Genomic DNA, 14,479 nt, shown 5'->3' on the forward strand with positions numbered 1-14,479 from the left:
AGTAACAATTTGCAAAACAATGACTCTATACTAATCATTCACAGAATAATACCAATTTACCAGGTAGTCATTCACAGCCTAGGAAAATATGAAATGAGAACAGACCATTTTCAATTGTGCACAATTTGCACTTTCCAACTTAATCTCCTATGGGAGGTAAATAAACATCGATATCATTTCCAAGCTCTGAAATTTTTCCAACCTCAGGGATTTGAGAGAAAACATCAAAGTATCAATCTAACATGACATTCAATACTATTTAGCCAAGTGCTTGCCTTCCACAAATGATATTCTCGTGCTCCCAATAGGATTAGAACCAGTCTTCCACGAATTACCTGACTATTTCCTTGGAGGAATCGTATAAATCCCAAATAAATGATCCCCACAATATGTAGTAAAGATGGTATCAGACTTAATGTTTGTCTAGGGTGTAACACACATGCTTAATTTAACCTACCTTGAATTGTTCTAAGTCAGATAATTTGATTAACATTAATTAAACCACCATTCGATCAACTGTTCAAGATATAAAGAACTGAACAGGACGTAGAAAAATATCTCCAACTATTTAATTTCCATTGTTTCTAAGCATAATATAGTTCTCAAAGCAATCATCAGAAAATGTGGTACGTTAACATCAGGTTTTATAGCCATAGCTGCTCTCAGGTTACAAAGCATAATATAATCTTCTATGTGTTATTCTTTCAACATAACATCATGTAATTCGTCATTTAGTTCAGATGGCTTAAATATATCTGATATCTTTTCCTCACCTTCAAAAGTCTTTTCAAAACTAACCTATTTCACAGCGCTTTAAGTTGCACCTTTCTGTACCTGTCAAGAAAATCTTGTAATTGATTTTAACTGAATATGTTTGTACATCTTATTTTTTTCCTTAAACCTTTACTTATTCTTGTACCCTTCAGCCCATTTCATAGCCAGAAATGTACCAGCTTTTTGTTATACAAATTTATCACCATGATTTTGTGGAGGAAAAGCTTATTTTACATTTTGCTTTGAGCTGAAATGTGTATTATTTTTGGGTATAGGAAATGGGATTTGCATGTGTAAACTAGGAATTTTAGGGTGAAATCAGTAATCCTGCATTCTCCAGTGGGGAGCTAAGCTCACAGGAAGCAAGGATCGGAGATAGGGCCATAACACTGTTGAACTGATTTTCCTAACTTACGCTCCCTTCAAGCGTGGTTCCCATGAATTTACTCAATTGGGTAGTGGTAAGTAATACATTGGACTATACTGAGAGGGGCAAAGTGTGTGCTATTAAAAGCACATGTCCAATTTTGAATATTTCAGCTTCCCTGCTCCTCTTATTGCTGTGTATTTTTTTTTTAATAGTCATGTTGTGACTCGATTGAAGTAACAAAGATCTCTTCTCTTATCGCTTTGTTTCATTCCAGGAGCTGAGCAAAATGATTCCAAAGTCTGCGGTGGGTGAATTGAAGGAGGATTCCAGTAATGTGGTTCAGCTAATAAAAGATGCCTATAATGTAGGTCCCATTTAGTGAGAAGTTCAATCAATTTCAATTTTACTGTTTGCTTGCTATTAGGGGGACCATGGTATAGTATCAGTGTTCCAACACTCTGTGCATTAGCACATTACTAAACAAGTGAACCATGCCACCTGGCCATCTTAGATACATGTCTGCATTCCAGAGATGCCTGGCATGCTAATCTGCTTACCTGGATTAAATAAATCTTGTTTTCAGAGCTGTCTGTCACACTGACTTGATGACTCAGGTGGGGGGAAATCGAACATCCAGAATTGGTTTGTCATTCTAGCTTTTCTGCTTGTTCCTGTGAAAAAGCCATGCACAAAAGTGAATTTTTCCAGTATAGCCACAGCAACAATCCAATCTCCGGTATGGGACCCTGATCGCAATAAGCCACCATATTGTGGCCTGGAGGGCGACGTGCAGGAAATGCCTCCAGTTGCTTGAGCTGAAGCTGAGGCTTTTTGTACTTGAGGGGCAGCTGGAGTCACTGCAGAGCATAAGGGAGGTTGAAGGTTTCCTGGATCGTACGTTCCAGGAGGTGGTCACCCCACAGCCAGAGAGTTCAAGATAGCAAATGGGTGGCCATCCGAAGGGGTAGGAAGAGGCAGGCAGTACATGAATCTGCTGGGTGTGTGGCACTCTCAAACCGGTATTTAGCATTGAATGCCAGTGAGGGTGACGACACCTTGAAGGAGTGCAGTCCTGAGCATGGCACTATGGGGCAAAGGATTGCACAGGGGGGCACACTGAAGAGTAGAAATGCAGTAGTCATAGGGGATTCGATAGTCAGGGGGACAGAGAGGCGCTTCTGTGACTATTGACTCCATCCAGAATGGGGTGAAAATTGCCTCCCTGGTGCCAGGGCAAAGGACATCACGGAGAGACATTCTGCGGGGGGAAGGGGAACAGCCAGAAGTCGTGGTCTATGTGGGTACCAACGACATAGGAAAGGAAAGGGATGAGGTCCTGCGGCTATTGTTTCAGGAGCTATGAAGGAAGTTAAAAAGGATCTCAAAAGTAGTAATCTCTGGATTACTCCCAGTGCCACACGCTAGTGAGTACAGAAATAGGAAGATAAGGCAGGTTAATGCATTACGGTTAGGCTAGAGACATGGTGTTGGAGGAAGGGAACATAGGAACAGGAGTAGGCCATTCAGCCCCTCGAGCCTGTTCCGCCATTTGATAAGATCATTGCTGATCTGTGATCTAACTCCATATACCTGCCTTTGGCCCATATCCCTTAATACCTTTGGTTGCCAAAAAGCTATCTATCTCAGATTTAAATTTAGCAATTGAGCTAGTATCAATTGCCATTAGCGGAAGAGAGTTCCAAACTTCTACCACCCTTTGAGTGTAGAAATGTTTTCTAATCTCGCTCCTGAAAGGTCTGGCTCTAATTTTTAGACAGTGCCCGCTACTCCTAGAATCCCCAACCAGCAGAAATAGTTTCTCTCTATCCACCCTATCTGTTCCCCATAATATCTTATAAACCTCGATCAGACCACCCCTTAACCTTCTAAACTCTAGAGAATACAACCCCAATTTGTGTACTTTCTCCTCATAACTTAACCCTTGAAGTCCGGGTATCATTCTAGTAAACCTATGCTGCACTCCCTCCAAGGCCAATATGTCCTTCCGAAGGTGCGGTGTCCAGAACTGCTCACAGTACTCCAGGTGCGGTCTAACCAGGGTTTTGTATAGCTGCAGCATAACTTCTGCCCCCTTGTACTCCAGTCCTCTCGATATCAAGGCCAGCATTCCATTAGCCTTATTGATTATTTTCTGCACCTGTTCATGACACTTCAATGATCTATGTACCTGAACCCCTAAGTCCCTTTGGACATCCACTGTTTTTAAACTTTTTACCATTTAGAAAGTACCCTGTTCTATCCTTTTTTGATCCAAAGTGGATGACCTCACATTTGTCTACATTGAATTCCATTTGCCACAGTTTTGCCCATTCACCTAATCTATCAATATCCCTTTGTAATTTTATGTTTTCATCGACACTGCTTACAATGCCACCAATCTTCACATTCAGATTCTTGGGGCATTGGGACCAGTTCTAAGGCAGGAGGGACCTGGGAACAATGTCCTCGCAGGGAGGTTCACTAGTGTAGTGGCGGCAGGGGGGGGGTAAAACTAATTTGGCAGGGGGGTGGGCACCAGGATGTAGCGTTAGAAAGGAGAAACAAGGTTAACAAAGGATTGGGAGAGACAGATAGCACTAGAGTAAGAAACAGGACAGTATTAGGTAGGATCAGACTAAGAGAGAATATGAGAAGGTCGAAGATAGGTTTGGAATGCATGCATAAACGCACGCAGCGTGGTAAATAAGGTTGGTGAGCTGCAGGCACAAATAGCCACATGGGAATATGATGTCGTGCCAATAACGGAGGAGATGAATCGGATACAATCTAGGTACATTCCCACGAGGGGGAAAGGTAGGGCAATCAAAGCCAGAGCTCTCTGGATGATAAAAGAGATAGAGAGTAAGATGAAGCAGAAAAAGGGGCATAAGACAGATGTCAGGTTGATAACACAAGTGAGAACCAGGCTGAATATGGAAAGTACAGAGGAGAAGTGAAAAAGGAAATAAGAGGGGCAAAGAGAGTATGAGAATAGAATGGTAGCTGACATAAGAGAGAATCCAAAAGTCTTCTATCGGCATATAAATAGTAAACTGATAGTAAGAGGAAGGATCAAAAAGGAGATCTACACATGAAAGCAGAGGGCATGGCTGAGGTACTAACTGAGTGCTTTGCACCTGTCTTTACCAAGGAAGAAGATGCTGCCGAAGTCACAGTAAAAGAGGAGGTAGCTGAGTTACTGGATGGGGTGAAAATTGATAAAGAGGAAGTACTAGAAAAGCTGGCTGTGCTTAAAGTAGATAAGTCACCTGGTCCAGATAGGATGCATCCTGGGTTGCTGAGCGAAGGGTGGAAATTGCAGAGGTGTTGGCCATAATCTTCCAATCCTCCTAAGATACGGGGGTGGTGCCATAGGACTGGAGAACTGCAAATGTTACACCCTTGTTCAAAAAAGGGTGTAAGGGTAAACCCGGCAACTACAGGCCAGTCAGTTTAACCTCGGCGGTGGGGAAGCTTTTGGAAATGATAATCTGGGACAAAATTAATAGTCACTTGGTCAAGTGTTGATTATAAAGGAAAGCCAGCACAGATTTGTTAAAGGCAAATCTTGTTTAACTTACTTGATTGAGTTTTTTGATGAGGTAACAGAGATGGTTGATGTTGTGTATATGGACTTTCAAAAGGCGTTTGATAAAGTCCCAGCAAAATTGAAGCTCATGGAATAAAAGAGGCAGTGACAGCATGGATACGAAATTGGCTTAGGGACAGGAAACAGAGAGTAGTGGTGAACAGTTGTTTTTCAGACTGGAGGAAGGTATACAGTGGTGATCCCCAGGGGTCAGTACTCAGACTGCAGCTTTTTTTGATATATACTAATGACTTGGACTTGGGTGTACAGGGCATAATTTCAAAATATGCCGATGACACAAAACTTGGGAGTGTAGTAAACAGTGAGGAGGATAGTAATAGACTTCAAGAGGACACAGACAGGCTGGTGGAATGGGCGGACACATGGCAGATGAAATTTAATGCAGGGAAGCGCGAAGTTATACATTTTGGCAAGAAATGGTGCAATTCTAAAGGGGATGCAGGAACATAGAGACCTGGGGGTAAATATGCACAAATCTTTGAAGGCAGCAGGTCAGGTTGAGAAAGGAGTGAAAAAAGCATACGGGATCCTGGGCTTCATAAATAGAGGCATAGAGTACAAAAGCAAGTAAGTTATGTTGAACCTTAATAAGACATTGGTTCAGCCACAACTGGAGTATTGTGTTCAATTCTGGGCACCACAATTTAGGAAGGAGGTGAAGGCCTTAGAGAGGGTACAGAAAAGATTTACAAGAATGGTTCCAGGGCTGAGGGACTTCAGTTATGTGGAAAGACTGGAGAAGCTGGGGTTGATCTACTTGGAACAGTGAAGATTGAGGGGAGGTTTGATAGAGGTATTTAAAATCATGAAGATTCGAGACAGAATAGATGGAGAGAAACTGTTCCCACTGGCGGAAGGGTCATGAACCAGAGGACATAAATTTAAGGTGATTGGCAAAAGAACCAAAGGTGACATGAGGAAAAACTTTTTTACACATCGAGTAGTTATGATCTGGAATGCACTGCCTGAAAGGGTGGTGGATGCAGATTCAATCGTGGCTTTCAAAAAGGAAATGGATAAGTATTTGAAGGGAAAATATTTGCCTTTGGGGAAAGAGCTTGGCATTGGGACTGACTGGATTGCTCTTTCAAAGAGCCGGCACAAGCTCGATGGGATGAATGGCCTCCTTCCATGCTGTAACGATTCTATACTCCAGCACAGAACCCCATTTGTAATAAAAACCCTGCACTCAATGATGGCAGAGTCCAGCATGTGAGTGCAAAAGACAAGGCTGAAGCGTTTGCAACCATCTTCAGCCAGAAGTGCCGGGTGGATGATCCATCTCGGCCTCCTCCTGATATCCCCACCATCACAGAAGCCAGTCTTCCGCCAATTCGAGTCGCTCAACGTGATATCAAGAAATGGCTGAGTGCACTGGATACAACAAAGGCTATGGGCCCCGACAACATCCCGGCTGTAGGGCTGAAGACTTGTGCTGCAGAACTAGCTGTGCCTCTAGCCAAGCTGTTCCAGTACAGCTACAACACTGGCTCCTACCAGACAGTGTGGAAAATTGCCCAGGCATGTCCTGAACATAAAAAGCAGGACAAATCCAATCTGGCCAATTACCGCCCCATCAGTCTACTCTCAATCATCAGCAAAGTGATGGAAGGTGTCGTCGACAGTGCTATCAAGCGGCAGTTACTCACCAATTACCTGCTCACCGATACTCAGTTTGGGTTCCGCCAGGACCACTCGGCTCCAGACATCATTACAGCCTTGGTCCAAACATGGACAAAAGAGCTGAATTCCAGAGGTGAGGTGAGAGTGACTGCCCTTGACATCAAGACAGCATTTGACTGAGTGGGGCACCAAGGAGCCAAATTGAAGTCAATGGGAATCAGGGGGAAAACTCTCCAGTGGCTCGCACAAAGGAAGCTGGTAGTGGTTGTTGGAGGCCAATCATCTCAGCCCCAGGACATTGCTGCAGGAGTTCCTCAGGGCAGTGTCCTAGGCCCAACCATCTTCAGCTGCTTCATCAATGACCTTCCCTCCGTCATAAGGTCAGAAATGGGGATGTTCGCTGAAGATTGCACAGTGTTCAGTTCCATTCGCAACCCCTCAGATGATGAAGCAGTCTGTGCCCGCATGCAGCAAGACCTGGACAACATCCAGGCTTGGGCTGATAAGTGGCAAGTAACATTCGCATCAGACAAGTGCAAGGCAATGACCATCTCCAACATGAGAGAGTCTAACCACCTCCCCTTGACATTGAAAGGCATTACCATCGCCGAATCCCCCACCATCAACATCCTGGGGGTCATCATTGACCAGAAAATTAACTGGACCAGCCACATAAATACTGTGGCTACAAAAGCAGGTCAGAGGCTGGGTATTCTGCGGCGAGTGACTCACCTCCTGACTTCCCAAAGCCTTTCCAATATCCAAAAGGCACAAGTCAGGAGTGTGATGGAATACTCTCCACTTGCCTGGATGAGTCGTCTTCTTCTTTGGCAGTCCCTCAGGGTCGAGGATGACTTGCTTCCACTCCGGGAAAGTGGGTTCTGCGTGGCTGAATAGTCTAATCCTGGAGCCACAGACTTTGCCACGATTCATTTTTTACGGCAAAGCCGATCCCATAGAGACGGCGTTCTTCTTCTGGTTTGCCTTTCCAGAAGACGGTGTATCCGCCGCCTTGTTCTTTGAGCTGGCCTTCTCCTGCCAGCCGTGTCTCGTTCAGGGCGGTGATGTCGATGTTGTAGCGCCGGAGTTCCCGGGCTATGATGGCAGTGCCTCGTTCAGGTCTGTCGCTGTTGGGACTGTCCATAAGGGTCCTGATGTTCCAGGTCCCGAAATTCATTTGGGTGGGTAAGGTGCGGTAGGGTGGAAGGTGCCTGTGTGTGGATTCTTTTAACATGGGGTGGTCGTTGCACACCAACCACCACACGGTCCCAGCGGAGTGAGGTCTTGGCCCAATGACAGGGAAATCCAAGACGATTGGAGAGCAGGCTCTGCCGTAGGACGGGGACGAACAAACACTCATCGTCCACCAATCCACTGGAGCAGCAGGAGCGGTGAGGAAGGAGCGGCAGCGGCGAGGACCTGACCTGGGTGAGGCCAGGTGGCAACGCGGGGCCTACAAAAGGCCCAGAGGGAGCCAGGAGCAGCGGAAGCGGCGAGGGCTCAACCTGGGCGAGGCCGGGTTAAAAATATGAATTAAATAAAACACAATAACACAATAACCTTAAAATAGACTAAATTAAAAAAGAATGCATTAAATTTAATCAATGTTAAAAATAAGTTAAAAAGCCACCGAAGCCACGGATAAAAACCCGGCCTCTTCAATGTAGCCGGTGACTAAAACTCCATTGAAGCGCCTGCCTGCGATGGGGATGAAGGTGAGGACCTTTGGCATCGTCTTCAACAGCGAAGGGGTAAGCAGCTACACGAGCGGCGACGCGGTGTTGGGGCAAGTGCTGCTGGAGGTGAGCGACGAGCTGAGGTTGGCGGCTCTGAGGTTGGAAGCGAAGAGTTGTGAAGGGTTGTGCCCGCATCATTTGGAGCGACAACCATGCCAATGGAATGACAATTCACAATGGAGCACTTCCAACCAGCACAGCCTCTCCTTGGCAACAAGCCACAGCAGTTCACACCAGGCCCAGGTGTCCGGATAGGCGACATGCAGCAGTTTTCCACTTCCCACCCGCGAGAAGCCTGAGCTGCCTGGCAGTCTCTCTCTCTCCTCCCACTCACCTGCCCCCATACACCCCCACTGTAACACGCCCCGAGCCAAGCCCGGGGAGCGGGAGAGTGAGAGCCCGGCGAGCGGGGGATAACATGCACAAAGCAGCTCCCAAATGGAAGCTGCACAGCTGAAAGAAAGCAGCCTCCTGAGGCTCTTCAGCAGAGCTGGTAACTGTAGCATCAAGGTGGTAGAAGAAGGATCCTTAGAATCTCAGAAACAGTTTTGGCAAGGAAGCAGAAGGAGCAGCTGCTGAAGCAATAGGAAGGCAGCAGCCTGGATGGGTGCAGTTCCAACAACACTCAAGAAGCTTGACACCATCCAGGACAAAGCAGCTCGCTTGATCGGCACCCCATCCACCACCCTAAACATTCCCGTCACCACCAGCGCACCGTGGCTGCAGTGTGTACCATCTACAGGATGCACCGCAGCAACTCGCCAAGGCTTCTTTGACAGCACCTCCCAAACCCACGATCTCTACCACAAAGAAGGATAAGGGCAGCAGGCACATGGGAACAACACCTGCTTGTTCCCCTCCAAGTCACACACCATCCCGACTTGGAAATATATTGCTGTTCCTTCACCGTTGCTGGGTCAAAATCCTGGAACTCCCTACCTAACGGCACTGTGGGAGAACCTTCACCACATGGACTGCGCCGGTTCAAGAAGGTGGCTCACCACCACCTTCTCGAGGGCAATTAGGGATGGGCAATAAATGCTGGCCTTGCCATCAATGCCCACATCCCATGAACGAATAAAAAAAAACTCAAACATACAACTGGGCACTCCAGTATAGAACCCTACATTCCAGTACAGAATCTGATATTCCATTTGCATCGCTAAACCCAATACAAAACTGCATCCCAACAAACCAACCGTTACTCCAGAAAAGAACCTTACAATTCAGTATAAATCTCTACCCAAAATAAATAATCCTGTATCAGAGTGGAGAACCCGAGCTGTAATTAACAACCAGTCAGTACTGTATAAACTCCTGTAACCCGATACAAAACTGTGTTCCCGAGTATAGCAGCTCACCATTGAACAACCCTATTCCCCAGTATAGGTCACAAAAATGCAACCTCTGCACCTCAGTAAGCAATGAATGCAAATTCGAAAAATGTATTGCTGAACATGGTTACCCCTCACCATAATAGGCCCGTGTACATATTCTCTTGCCCAAAGTACACTCAACCTGTACATATAATTTTAAAAGAGTTTTTTTTTTATTCTCAGTTTATTGATTAATTTGTATTTTCCAGAATCTATCTTCTACAGTGATATTGAAACACAGCACTCTGCCAGACGGGGTCCGAATCTCTTATATATCACACTGTGCTGATGGAATAACTGAGAATGATAAAAAGGGAACCTGTTCAAATGTGAGGATTAATGAGGAGGTGAGTTCAAATTGAAATGCATGGGTACACAGCCCACACCAAAACAAATTCCAGGTTTAAAGAGGCAACCCAACACGGACTAGGAATTTAACATGGGACTGTAAATCAAACCAAGGACCTTAATATTCTGTAGGGCTTAGTAGTACACTGGGCAGTGTCTCTGCCCATGAGGCCATTGGGGGAAGCCTATGATTAATATCGTTCGTCAACACTGATGCTGAAAAATTGATTTCTGGATGTGCTGGGAAGCTCTCCAAACCAGAAATCAGAATTTTTTAAAACCCCTTCGTATTCCGCCACCATAAAATAACACCCAGACATTCAAAACCAAAATAGTAACAATTATAATTTATATTAAGAACAAAAAACAGACTTGAGGGGAAAACAAGTAAACAGAATCATTACTATATTGTATGTACAAAATAAATGCAAGATAGAGATTGGCGGGGGGTGGGGGGGGGGGCAGCTGAGGTGAAGGAAGAGGGGCAAATTGTGTATTTAACTAAGACTAAGGCCCATTGAAGAAGCAGTGGCAGGCTTTCCTGATCATCTATGGACTATTGCATGGAATCCAGTAAATAGGAAAAGGTATGGATGGAATGTAATGTACAAAACGTTTGTGTCCCTTGACAACAGCAATCATGTTTTTTTTCCAGATACGTTTCACAGTCACAATAACTGCAGAAAAATGCCTGACCAAAGCAGAGTCCTTTGAGATCAGACCCTTGGGCTTCACTGAGAATTTGGAAATTATATTGCAGACGGAGTGTGACTGTAAATGTGATGACAAATCTGATATGTCTGCACACTGCAACAACAAGGGTAAAGTCAAGTGTGGTATATGCAGGTACAATAATGCTATTAAAATTCCTTTGTTCAGTTTAATCTTTCTTGATGAACACTTCCCTTCAACAACACTTAAGTCACTACAAACGCCAAGACTGTCCAAGACTTAAGTACTGCTCCCATATCTGGGGAGGGTCTCGAGATGACAGAAGAAAAAGCTTGCTATCCAAAGATCTGTCTCGCTTCTTGCCTCCAACCTATTTCTTTGCAACTCTCTTTTCTCACTATTTTATTGCCGTGGTCATTGTTCTTCCGAAGCTCATTCTTAACTTAAACACCTTATCCCACATGCTCTTCTTCCTCCCTACATCCTTACTGTGCTAAAATCAAGAATCCTTGTACAGTCTCCTTCTTTCACTTATTCTTTCATGCATTTTTCTTCAGGATTTCAAAACTGTAACTCATCAGTCTCCTTCCTCCTACAAACCAATTTTTTTTAAAAATCAAAGCTTAGCACTGTCAAATCACTATTTGATTTCTCCCTGCTCTCCAACTTTTTGCAATCTTGGCGTTCTACACTCTAGCCATTCACCTGCCTTTTTTAAATGAAAAACAAAAATGAAGTGAATGGTTTATACCAAGGTCAGGCTCCATACTGCAATCCACAGTTCCCTCAATTTTTCATTGCTATTTGTGGGAAAGTGTTTCACTTTTGTTCTGATCGTTCTGTAAAGCACAGTTGAGACTTGGAAGTCACTGTGCGGAAGAGTACATCACAGACTTCCATTCTGCTCTATGGAGCAGAACATGGGTTATCCAACATGCTGTGCTACATAAAATCTTACAGCACAGAAGGAAGCCATTTGCTGGCTCTTTGAAAAAGTTATCCAATTAGTCCCATTCCCCTGTGCTTTCCCCACATCCCTGCAAATTTCTACTTTTCAAGTATTTATCCAATTCCCTTTTGAAAGTTACTATTGAATCTGCTTCCACCTTCTTTTCAGGTAGTGCATTCCAGATCATGACAACTCGCGTAAAAAGATTTCTCCCCTGGATTTTTTGGCAATTATCTTAAATCTGTGTCCTCTGGTTACCGCCCCTTCTGCCAGTGGGGACAGTTTTTCCCTATCTACTCTATCAAAACCGCATATATATCTGGGAGTCTGTAGCTCCTTACAGTGCTCATCAGTAAGGACATATGTCAGCAGTGTTAAAGGGGCATCAGCTCTTCCTGGGGTGCTGCCAGCTCACCTAGGAACATAGGAACAGGAGTAGGCCATTCAGTCCCTCATGCCTGCTCTGGCATTTGATAAGATCTTGGCTGATCTGTGATCTATCTCCACATACCCGCCTTTGGCCCATATCCATTAATACCTTTGGTTGCCAAAAAGCTATCTATCTCACATTTAAATTTAGCATTTGAGCTCGTATCAATTGCCGTTTGCGGAAGAGAGTTCCAAACTTCTACCACCCTTTGTGTGTAGAAATGTTTTCTAATCTCGCTCCTGAAAGGTCTGGCTCTAATTTTTAGACTGTGCCCCCTACTCCTAGAATCCCCAACCAGCGGAAATAGTTTCTCTCTATCCACCCTATCCATTCCCCTTAATATCTTATAAACTTCGATCAGATCACCCCATAACCTTCAAAACTCCAGAGAATACAACCCCAATTTGTGTAATCTCTCCTCGTAACTTAACCCTTGAAGTCCGGGTATCATTCTAGTAAACCTAGGCTGCACTCCCTCCAAGGCCAATATGTCCTTCCGAAGGTGCGGTGCCCAGAACTGCTCACAGTACTCCAGGTGCGGTCTAACCAGGGTTTTGTATAGCTGCAGCATAACTTCTGCCCCCTTGTACACTAGTCCTCTAGATATAAAGGCCAGCATTCCATTAGCCTTATTGATTATTTTCTGCACCTGTTCATGACACTTCAATGATCCATGTACCTGAACCCCTAGGTCCCTTTGGACATCCACTGTTTTTAACTTTTTACCATTTAGAAAGTACCCTGTTCTATCCTTTTTTGATCCAAAGTGGATGACCTCACATTTGTCTACATTGAATTCCATTTGCCACAGTTTTGCCCATTCACCTAATCTATCAATATCGGTTTGTAATTTTATGTTTTCATCTACACTGTTTACAATGCCACCAATCTTTGTGTCATCGGCAAACTTAGATATGATACTTTCTATGCCGTCATCTAAGTCGTTAATAAATATTGTGAATAATTGAGGCTCCAAGACAGATCCCTGCGGGATTCCACTATTCACATCCTGGCATGTGAGTACCTACCCATTATCCCTACTCTCTGTCGCCTTTCGCTCAGCCAGCTTCCTAACCATGTCCGTAGTTTTCCCTTGATTCCATGGGCTTCTAACTTAGCTAACAGTCTCTTATGTGGGACCTTATCAAATGCCTTCTGGAAGTCCATATAAATAATATCCATTGACATCCCCCTGTCCACTACTTTAGTCACCTCTTCAAAAAATTCAATCAGGTTTGTCAGGCATGACCTACCTTTCACAAATCCATGCTGGCTCTCTCTGATTAACTGAAAATTCTCGAGATGTTCAGTCACCCTATCCTTAATTATAGACTCCAGCATTTTCCCCACAACAGATGTTAGGCTAACTGGTCTATAATTGCCCGGTTTCCCTCTCTCTCCTTTCTTAAAAAGCGGAGTGACATGTGCAATTTTCCAATCCAGAGAACTTTGAAAGATTATAGTTAGGGCATCCGCAATGTGCTCACCTACTTCCTTTAAAACCTTGGGATGGAAACCATCTGATCCTGGGGATTTGTCACCCTTTAGTGCTATTATTTTCTTCATTACTGTTGCTTTACTTATATTAATTTTATCGAGTCTCTGTCCCCGATTCAATATTAGTTTTCTTGGGATTTCCGGCATGCTATCCTCTTTTTCTACTGTAAATACTGACGCAAAGTAATTGTTCAACATGTCCGCCATTTCCCCATTGTCAATGACAATATCCCCACTTTCAGTTTTTAAGGGGCCAACACTGCTCCTGACCACCCTCTTTTTTCTAATGTAACTATAAAAGTTCTTCGTATTGGTTTTGATGTCCCTTGCAAGTTTCATTTCATACTCTCTTTTTGTTGCCTTTACTATCTGTTTTGTGACCCTTTGTTGATCTTTGTATCTTTCCCATTCGCCAGGATCTGTGCCATTTTTTGCCTTTTTGTATGCCCTTTCCTTATGTCTTATTCTGTCCCTTACCTCTTTAGTTGTCCATGGCTTTTTTTTTGGCAAGTAGAGTTCTTGCCCCTCAGGGGTATAAACCGATTCTGTATCATGTTAAATGTTTCTTTAAATATTTCTCACTGATCATCAGTTGTTTTACCCATTAACAGATTTGCCTAGTTTACTGTGGACAGTCTCTGTCTCATCCCATTGAAGTCGGCCTTACCCAAGTCTAGAATCTTAGCAGCCGACTACATTGAACTCGATCATGTTATGATCGCTATTGGATAGATGCTCGCGTACATTTAAGCCGTTAACTAAATCTGGTTCATTACTCATTACTAAATCTAGTATGGCTTGCCCCCTTGTTGCCTCTACTGCTGTAGAAAACTATCCCGAACACACTCAAGAAATTCATTACCTTTCTGACAGTTGCTAGTCTGCTTTTCCCAATCTATGTGAAGGTTAAAGTTCCCCATTAAGACCACTATGCCTTTCTTACACGCTTGTCTAATCTCTGCATTTATACAATCTAGCACTAGAGCTTCTGCCAGGGGTCCTATACGCAATTCCCACTATAGTCTTAGATCCTTTCCTATTTCTCAATTCAACCCATAAGGTCTCTGTTGGCTGCTTACCTCTCGTTATATCCT

General features: G+C 44.1%; 1 protein-coding gene across 4 annotated transcripts in view; it reads left to right on the forward strand.

The window, feature by feature from the left end:
- itgb2 (integrin, beta 2) overlaps nucleotides 1-14,479 on the forward strand; it is an 88,519-nt gene that overhangs the window by 56,884 nt on the left and 17,156 nt on the right. For all 4 annotated transcript variants that reach the window (XR_010963469.1, XR_010963470.1, XM_067988008.1 and 1 more), the window contains 3 exons: nucleotides 1,419-1,508; nucleotides 9,699-9,836; nucleotides 10,493-10,683. Coding sequence is in view for 2 of the 4 variants with exons in the window: in XM_067988008.1 (XP_067844109.1) it covers nucleotides 1,419-1,508; nucleotides 9,699-9,836; nucleotides 10,493-10,683 (419 nt within the window). In the remaining 2 variants the exon portion in view is untranslated. The remainder of the gene's footprint in view (nucleotides 1-1,418; nucleotides 1,509-9,698; nucleotides 9,837-10,492; nucleotides 10,684-14,479) is intronic.

The sequence above is a fragment of the Heptranchias perlo genome, chromosome 7 (assembly GCF_035084215.1).
Source record: "Heptranchias perlo isolate sHepPer1 chromosome 7, sHepPer1.hap1, whole genome shotgun sequence".
Classification (NCBI taxonomy): Eukaryota; Metazoa; Chordata; class Chondrichthyes; order Hexanchiformes; family Hexanchidae; genus Heptranchias; species Heptranchias perlo.